The 10,176-nt window shown below is 33.0% G+C and overlaps 1 protein-coding gene across 1 annotated transcript; it reads left to right on the top strand.

Moving 5' to 3' along the window:
• Window positions 1–4,635: 4,635 nt before the first annotated feature.
• Window positions 4,636–8,917, top strand: LOC136418493 (peptidyl-prolyl cis-trans isomerase, rhodopsin-specific isozyme-like). Its single transcript, XM_066404564.1, has 6 exons — window positions 4,636–4,684; window positions 6,945–7,155; window positions 7,211–7,333; window positions 7,396–7,478; window positions 8,557–8,696; window positions 8,747–8,917. The coding sequence occupies exons 2-6, from the start codon at window positions 6,984–6,986 to the stop codon at window positions 8,868–8,870; spliced, it is 642 nt and encodes a 213-aa protein (XP_066260661.1). The 5' UTR covers window positions 4,636–4,684; window positions 6,945–6,983; the 3' UTR covers window positions 8,871–8,917.
• The last annotated feature ends 1,259 nt before the right edge of the window (window positions 8,918–10,176 follow it).

Genomic DNA, 10,176 nt, shown 5'->3' with positions numbered 1-10,176 from the left:
AACCTAAGCGGAAAAGTACGAAATTCTCTGTCAAAACAGTCAAATATAGGGATTTGTTATTCTTTGCCAAATCAAGAGTTGGTCTTTTTGAATTTCGAGTTCTATGAATGGAACAGAGTTGTATAACACATTAGGTAGACTAAGGCGACAACGTAGAAAATACAGGGTTAGCCGCGCAACTTGTTCGTTGGAAAATTTGTGACTTCCCACTATTGCAACTCAATGAAATTTGGTTTCAGACCAGAATCCACCATTTTGGACCATAATAAAATGTTTTCAAAATGGTGGCAGTTCCGGTTATACCGGAAATTTCGTTATTTTAAACAGAACCTCCTAATTTTTTTGTAATTTTTTGATTTTTTATTAAATTTTAAGGCCAGTTTATGTAAAGTGTTTTATATCTAAAATTTACCGTTTCCGAATTATACCGGGAAATTTTTTAATTTTCACAGCTACAAGATCTCGTAGAATTCTTCGCTCAAACGTTGCAATAAAGTAGCGAATACCCATCTGGTGTTCCTTCAAGGTCTTATTTACGGTCTGAAGGACGCTTTTATTCTTTAGTAGCTTAACCAGCACTGGTAATTCCTACTAAGGATATTCTTGATGTCTTTACTCCTATATATCCACCTCTATATTATTTAAATTTCAATAATTTTAATGGCGTTTGGATGTGGAGAAATACCTAAAGTTTGCACTATACTTTCCAATTGAACCGCGTTCCATGAGCGCCTGCTGTGGCTCAGTAAGCCCTACTGATGGAAATTATCATTTTAAAGTAAAAGCCTTCTTGTTCCTTATAGGGCTGTTAACTTTTGCATGCCTTTGATTTTCTGAGGTACGGGATTACTTTAGTAGTCATTTTCTCCGAATTTTCTCCGACTTTGAAGGTTCTGTAAAGTGAAGGTACCTAAGAAACTTTCTTATGGTTTTAAGGCTTTATCTGAAGTATTTAGGATCGATGTGATACCTATATCAATCTATTAAACCCATAAACAGTATATCGAAAAATTTTGATTTTTTTCCGAAAAATGTTATAAGGGGGGACCCATTTTTTGCCACTTTTCAAACTTTGGATACCGATATCTTGGAGGCGCGTGGGGCTACTGCTATAGAAAACATCTCAAATGAATAATCTTAATGCGCTTCATAACCCTACATAAACCTCTTTTAATTATCCCTAGAGGGCCGCATATTTCTTTTAGGAGAGGTACTGAGGAACCTCTTTTTGTTTCAGTAGTTTGTGAGGGTTTTCTGAAGGTTGGAAGCTTAGAAGAGCATTACTTTAGTTTAATCTGAACGCCTGATGGTTTAACTGTTGCACTCTTGGTATCAACGTTAATTGTCCCATTGCCCCGAGGAAATTTCAAATTAGTAACGGTAATTGGTTCATAAGGGTGCCTAAAAAGCATGTCCTCAAAGCACCGGGAGTCTTTGTGACGTGATTGTTATTAAGGGGAGTTAGGACTTAACGGTCGATTTACATTAATTTTATTTGCCTTTTCTTGTTGTTGTTGTTTGGCATTAGTAGCGTGCCGCTTCTTCATTTCCTCTTCTTTTTGTCCATTCCTCTTGTCGTTAGTAAATGTGCTCTAATTTCGGCTGCTGTAAGTTGCAAATTCTCTAATTAATTCCTTTTTAGGGTTTCAATTTACTAGAGATACAGTAGTGGAAAAATGTAGGACAACTTTTCAAAAATTAATATAATTAGAATTTTAATAGTTATAAATATTTAGATATACGTTCAATATGAAGCCAGTGTATGTCCAAATGCTTCTACATAATAATTTGTTTATTTTTATTATTTTGTGAAATTTTATATTAACAATATTATTTTTTACTGGAAAAAAGTAGAGTAACTTGTCAAAGTATAGCAAATATTGTGTCCATTACACTTTAAGTACTTTTTCATTTGTAAGGAAAAAAACAATAATATTTTTGGCATCCTGGGGATATTGTCTAACGAAATAAATGTGGGTTTTGTTCATTTTTTCATTAAAAAAAAATTATTTCAATTGTTAACTGTTTTACGAGACTGTGGAGTGAAAAGAGGTGCTGGGTGAGATAACCAAAACGTGTACTTTTAGTATTTTTTGTATTTTTTCCATTAATTTTTTTTTTAATTGAAGGCCTGCAACTCTTTTTTTAGCACTTTTAGATCTTCCTGGAGCTTACCTTGCTTCACTCTTGGAGGCTTACTCCAACCTAATGAAACACAAAAATAAACCAAACCAAATCTTAGCTAACCTTACCTAAGTAACATAAATAGACTTTCCTTAACTAATCTTACATTCCCTTACAAAAGTAACATAACTTGATTTACTGTAATTAATCATATATTAATTTATCTTACATTATCTAATCCAACCTACATGACATAACGAACTATATTTTTAAAAAACAATTTTTTCTGTTATATACTCAATAATATTTCTAAAAGTAGTGGCATTGTCACTTCCATAAATTTGGAACCACATAAAGTGATCAATATGTTGAGCAAGAAAGGACAACTGCATAACATATTTTTTTCTTAAGAAAAACGTGAGACGTGACCATATATAAAAAATACTAAAACCACCCGTTTTGCTTACCCCACCCAGCACCCCTTTTCATTCCACGGTCCTCTAAGGTAGTTAAGTATTGAAAAAATGAAAAAAAAATTAAATTTATAAATGAATAAGACCCACATTTATTTTGTTAAATAATGTCCCCAGGATTAAAAAAAACATTTTTTTCCTAAAAATGAAGAAGTACCTAAAGTGTCATGTTATCCAAATATTTTCCTTAAAATTTATTTCATTCGTGGTTCATCGTTGGTCAAAATGCCTCGAGTAAAATATTTATCAGTTGAAATAAAAGAACGTGTTGTTAATTTATATAAAAGTGGCCAAAAGCAAACAAATATTGCTAAAATATTTAATTTAAACAAGTCCATTGTTTCTCAAATTATCCGACAATATCGAGTATCCGAGAATACTGATAGAAAAAGAAGTGTGTCAGAACTAGGAAGACCAATCGTTACCAAGACAAACAAATTTTAATTAAAAAAAATAAAATAAAATTTTAAAAATTGCGAAGAATGAACCATTTCTAGGATCGAACAAAATTAAGGGCCGTATTTCTGATGAGCTCGGTGTTGAAAAAATATCTAAAACAGTAAGAAATAGTTTACTTGAAGGTAAATTATATGACAGAAGACCAACCAAGAAAACCTCTTTTATCCGAAAGAAATAGACATGCCTGATTTAATTTTGCGCGACATCTCCATTGGACAGAGCAGGAGTTGAAAAAAGTGATCTGGAGCGATGAATCAAAGTTTTCTTTATTTAACGATGATGGTACGACCTACCTGAGGCGTCCTAAAAATAAAAGACTCAATCCAAAAATACCCCTGTCTTACAGCATGGAGGTGGGTCGATAATGGTATGGGGCTGTTTTTCCATTTATGGTGTTGGCCCCCTTTCCAAAATATATGGTCATATGAATAAATTTCAATATAAGAAAATTTTAAAGAATCAAATAGTGCTATATGCGGATGATATTATGCCCTTAAGACACATTTTGCGACAGGATAACGATCCAATACACACATCCAAATATGTAAAAGAATGGTTCAGGAGAGAGGGAATACATGTTTTGGAACGTCCTTCGCAATTTCCCGATATGAATACCATTAAGAACCTCTAAGAAATCTTAGAACGGAAAATTAGAGATAGAACTTATAGGAATCAAGACGAACTGCTTCAAAAGACGCATGGATAAGCATGGATCCAGTTATCCTGACAACATTAATAAGATCTATGACAAAAAGATGCGATTCTGTAATTAAAAACAATGGATATTTTTTTAAATATTAAAATTTTTTTAAATGTAAATTGTTTTGCGAAAAAATAAATTCATTTCCTTAAAAGTTGCTTTATTTTTTCCAACAAAAATATCATTGTTAATATAAAATTCCACAAAATAATAAAAATAAACAAATTATTATGTAGAAGTATTTGGGCGTACACAGGCTCCATATTCTAAATATTAATAACTATTAAAATTTTAATTATATTAATTTTTTAAAAGTTGCTCTATATTTTTCCGCTACTGTGTCTTGTTTTGGGCCATTGAACACATGACCCCTATCCCTAACAACTTGGTCTAAATTAAAGATTTGCTCAAATCTATTAGACGTTGTGGGTCCTTTTCGATGTTGGACATACTTCTTAGTTCCTAAAAAATAATTTAGTTAATAAAAGCTATTTTATTACCTTAGAACCTCCAACATGAGGCCCATACGTAATGCAGCTCTATGAGTAATCCACCAAAGATTTTGAAGGAATTGTCCATCGTGTCCTCCGCTAGAGAACATGAAGAGTTTTTCGTTTATGTTTTTCAATCAATTGAATCAATCAAGTTAATCAATATAAATTTCCACCAAACGAAGATGTGACACAATAAAAGATGCTTTCCTCATTAGGTTGCCCATTCATGATGAAGTTTGCCCCATTTTCCTGCGATAAGCGTTGAAAGTAGTACTAATGGGATTAACTCTTGCTGGGGCTGTATAAAATCAATACATTAGATTGAAACCTACACACTGCACCAAAAGTACAGTTTCTGTTCAATATATGGTCAAAGAATGTTTCCCCAAAAGGCGCTTGTGTGCTCTCTTGTCGTATTTTACCTAATTCCTCAGGTAAGCTCGAGATTTATTTACAAGGAGTCTCTAAATCCATGCCATAAATTCAACAAGGTATTTTAGGTCGTAAAATATGATGAAAACTTCATATAAAGATATATCGAAAGGCGCTTCGTTTTCGATATACAGCGTGTAAAAAGTTGGTTTTTCATTAACATTTTCGAAACGTTTCTAGATAACTTAATAAAACTTTGTACTTTATTGTAACTTTTGTGCTCTTTCTGAATCTGTATAAATAAATTGCCACATTTTTCCAGGGACGGGTAATACAGGAGGGCAGGGCTTAAAAAGTACTTACATTTTTTTGCTTGTAATTTTATTTACGATTTTGTAGGAAAAATATTAAATTTGAAGATTTTTACATAAAAAAGGCATGCTTAGTGAAAGTCGAAATTTCCAACAGTTTTTGAGAAATTTGAGATTTAACAAATCGGTGGATATTAATGCTTTATTAAATAAACATTAGAGTTAAAACCCGGTTGGCCTTGAAATGAAACAAAAGATATCTTTGACATTTCCATCATGACAGCACTTATTAATAAACTCTGGTGAATTTTCATCGTCACCAGAACAGTGTTTAATCTCAATTATTGTTAAAGAAAATGGATTAAAAAGGGTTGAAAACCTGATGTTTCTTTAATAAAACATTATGTCCACAGATTTGTCAAATCTCAATTTTCTCGAAAACTGTTGACGATTTCGATTTTCAATAAGAATTTTTAACATTTAATATTGTATTTTTCCTATAAAATCGTCAATAAAGTTAAGTACAAAAAAGTGTAGGTATTTTTTAAGTACTACCCTCCTGTATTACCCGCCCCTGGAGAAATGTTCCAATTTCTTTATAGAGATTCAGAAAGACCACAAAAAGATATACTAAAGTACAAAGTTTCATTAACTTGTCTCGAAACGTTTCAAAAATATTAATGAAAAACCATCATTAGGAACCAACCTTTCATTTCATGTACTACAATATGACCCATAAGGTCCGCATCATATGGGAAATTATTTTACTTATGAATTTGGGTAAATTTTATCTTTGTCTTAGGGGTGTGCTTCAGAAATAATGAGAAATGATATACAAATCGAAAAACAAATGACTGTTTATAACTGTGAAATTTCGTTTTTTTTTCAAAAAATTCAAAATCTACCATTATTTCTCAAAATTTTGAAAAATCACAAAGGATAAAGTTTCTTAGTTTTTTATTTTTTAACCATATGCCATTTTTCAACTTTCTCGGACGACTTTCATTAATTTTTTTTTATAATCCTACATTTCCAATTTAATTTTGAAATATGCACTTCTTAATGACCAAAAACTTCGATACGAAACATTTTCTTCTAAAACTTATATTTACTGAAATATCGCATTTAGACGCACTAACGAGCAACTCCGTATATACAGTGTGTCAATTTTAAAAATTTGGATTGTTTATCACTCCGAAAATTGAAATTTTTTAGAACTTTGAAAAACCGTTTCGGAAAAATGGAGGGGAAACCAATTTAACAGGGGTTGCTAGTCTGTACATCTATTCGTAAAAGAGGTAAGTACTCCAACTCTATCGACAACGATCTACAATTAAACAAAAATCTTTTACATCTTCGATTGGATGGTGCTCCACCGCATTACGTTCTACAAACAAAACTAATTATCCAGGAAGGTGGATTAATCACAGGGGAGAAATAGTGTGGCCACCGCGATCACCGGATTGAACACCCCTCGGTTTTTTTTGAGGCCACGTCAAATCAGTCGTTTACAAAACCAAGCTAGCTAATTTGTAAAATTTACAGCTTCGAATTACCAAAGTATGTCACTCCGTTATCCCTGAAACATTTGAGAAAGTTGAGTTCTGACTTTTTTTGGTGATAAAAAATAGTGAATATCTTGAATTGCTTTTGTGGATATTTTTTAAATATGATATTTCTATATTAAAAATGCTGTAACTTCTCAAAAATGCATTTTTTTTAACTCAAACCGTTTTTTTTATACACAGTTTACAAAGACTTTTACAATGAGGTATCACATGATAGGTGTTACAATTTAAAATTTGAAAGCTGGAGTAGTTATCCCCCTTTGCACATACAAACATACAACCATTATTAAACTGGTTCCCCCTCCATTTTGCCGGAATGGTTTTTGAATGTTCTAAAAAAACTTCAATCAGAGTTATAGGCAATCCAAAGCTTTGAAATTGACATACTATATACTATAGTATTACATTCAACTAATGCGATTCTGTTCTTCTTCATATTTCAGAGCTTTTCATCTTCATACAAAATAACAGACCAGATTTACATGAATATCAATATTGATAAGAATTACGTTGGTCAGATCGTATTTGGATTGTTCGGTGAGGTGGTTCCCAAAACTGTTAGGAATTTCAAGCACATAGCTCTGCATGGAATCAATGGCAAGGGGTACAATGGCACCAACTTTCTTGCTGCGATCAGAAGAGTGATGATATTAGGTAGAGACAAGGGAAAGTCTTGGAAGAATTTTTAGTATTGTTGTTGTGTTGATAGGAGGGGATATTGTTCATAATAACGGTAGTGGCTCGCTTAGCATTTATGGGCCCAGTTTTGAAGATGAGAATTTCGAAATTTCACATGATTCCAATGGATTGCTAGCAATGGCTAATTTTGGAGGTAAAACCATTTTTCATATCATTAATGGACAAAGTAAGTGTAATACAATTCGATGGATTTAGTGCCAGATTCAAACGGCTGCATGTTTTTCATTACCACCCTGTCTACTCCATGGCTGAATGGAAATAACGTGGTTTTTGGAAAGGTATCTATAGTAAACGCCAAACTAAAAGTCTCGCACGTCATCAAAGTTCTACGTCACGCTGTCCTACACTGTTGCCAGACTTCCGAACAAATCCTTGAGGCGATATACATATAATTTGTTTCAGGACAGTCAGTTGTAAGATTTAATAAAAAAATCTTTTTAATTATTTACAACACAAAACCTTCTAAAAAAAGGAAAATATAAGAGCAAAAATAGACACAATCATCGGTATTATAAGGTAATCTCACAAAATAATCAACACATAAACACACGTGATTTTGCGATTGACGGCAACTCTGTTGGTTTAAAATTTTTCCAGTGGTCATGTTTACATCTCAGTGAAATTATCGAATTTCAGCTAATTGACGTCACATCAAAATTTCTGACCATATTTTATTATATTGATGTTTATATTTTATTTATATTTTATTATATATGTACCTGTATGACCATATTCATTATATTTTTAATAATTAATGCGTTTTACCTTCAAGTGATAATGATAACTAAATAAGTTAGACATACAGGGTGTTCCGAAATTAAGGCACCATACTTAAACAGGGTAAATTACGTCCAAAAATAACACCAAAAGTTTATATAAACATATGTATATCGAAAAATGCTTTTTTAACGATCTATGGCTCTTTAAAGACATAACTCTGATGATGGTTATTTTGACATATTTCCAAAACGGTGCAAGATAACTTTATGAAATTTGGTACGATTTTGCACCTTTTAAACTTTAATTGACTGATGTGGCTGAATGGAAAATATTTCGTCAGAAGCGTGCCACACGGGGGACGTCGGAGTTAAAAAATGCTACATTTTTTTTATGTGCCCGGTTTTTTAGCTGCTGATGCAAAATTATGAAACCACATATGTGTCCAGAAAAAAAAGGTATTCTTGGTTCACATTGATAGAACTATATTGCTTCCGAGATAAACATAACCAATGTGACCATTTTATTTCGTCATAGATGACGTGCGAGACTTTTAGTTTGGCGTTCACTATATATCTTTTTGTTGTTAATTTTATACCAGGTGTCCCAAATTCATGCATTCTTATCTTAAAATTTCAGCTTCTCAAAGGTCACGATGTAGTGCATAAAATTGAATATTTAAAAACCGACTATAACGACAAAATTCTGCAAAATGTCCAGGTTGTTGAGTGTGGAGAAATCGTGGCTACGCCTTTCTATGATGATCATAAGAATTATGAGTATGGTTTAGAAATTTGAAGGATTTTTGCAGTAAACTAAGCGTTTTCAGGTTGAGCTTTTGGTCATGGATTAAAGCTGGTTGGTTTCCGTTGAGTTGGTCGTTTGCAATATTGGGATTTTTCCATTACTTCATAAGAAAGCTGGATGTGCTGGAGTATGAGAAACTGGAATAAGTCCCAAAATCCACACGTCAACAGAATCTAAGGACAATGACAAAAAATCACAAGTTTTTATTTCCGTACGAAAACCAAACATTTCTTGGTAGAGTTTCTAACATGTCTCAAGTTATTAAGTTTTAGAAAAATTAAAAATTAACAATTCTTTAAAAATTAGCATAAACTATTGCAAAAACGAAAATCTTGAAATTTAAAATTTCACCATAAATTTAATAAATAATGCAAAAAAATGAATAATTTGCGTTGCCTCCTCTCCCGTTTAATCCAGTTCTGCATCGTCTGCTCATACCCATAATAAGCACATCGATATTGTTTTGATCAATTGCTATCCACTCTCTTTGTGGGCATAAAATGGGCTGCTTATGTGCATTAAAAGCCAAATTTTCGCTTAAGGTCCGTCGCTGAATCACATCCAAAACGTGCTCAATGGGGTTTAAGTCTGGAAATTGCGCTGGCTAGAGAGTAACATCAACAGATTTTTCAATTAAGAAATTTAGACCTATGTGTGTAGTATGCAGACGGGCATTATCTTGCATAAATATGAAACTTGGTCCAACAGCTCCTCATAGGGAATTACTACAAGCTGAAGAATCCTATCACGATAGTCAACGGCACATAAAAAGCGCTCCAAGGGAATGAGATCAGTTTTACCGCCAGTGCTAATCCCATCCCAAACCATCGCTGTTCCTCTACAAGTGTATACCTCTTGAGCAGTTTGCAGGCGTTCTACTATTTCAAATTCGCGTCATACCCTAGTTCGCCTTAAATCTGAACGAAGACCAAACCGAAATTCATCGGAAGACAGAATTGTGCTCTATTGTTCATTTGTCTAATTTAAATATTCCTCACACCACAAGATTCTTGCTTTTTGAGTTCCATATATACAATAAAGGATGAACTCTGAGTAGGCGTCTAACATAAAGATTGGATTCATGTAAGCGTCTTCTGATGGTCTAAGCAGTAAACGTCGCATTATGTGCAAGTTGTAATTCAGGTACCAACTGGGGTGCTGTTTGAAATCTGTTTCTTTTGGTTTGAAAAGTTATAAAACGATTTTAAATCGAGGTTGTTAGTGTTGCTCGGCCCAAGTGTCTCTCACGTACACTGTGCTATGAAACCAATTGCAAAGTCTACTAATCGCACTTTGAGAGCTTTGCAAATGAAGAGCCACCCATTGTTGGGATGCACCACCTCCAAGAATCTCAACAGCCCTGTACCGAGTGGTCCACATAAAATGCTCCACTACCTTATTTCAAAAACCGTAAGGTTTAGAAAAAAATTTAGCATAAAAGTTATTCAGTTT

This window comes from Euwallacea similis, chromosome 35, assembly GCF_039881205.1.
Source record: "Euwallacea similis isolate ESF13 chromosome 35, ESF131.1, whole genome shotgun sequence".
Lineage (NCBI taxonomy): Eukaryota > Metazoa > Arthropoda > Insecta > Coleoptera > Curculionidae > Euwallacea > Euwallacea similis.
Note: the sequence above shows the minus strand (reverse complement) of the source record. Positions and strands in the feature narration are given on the sequence as shown.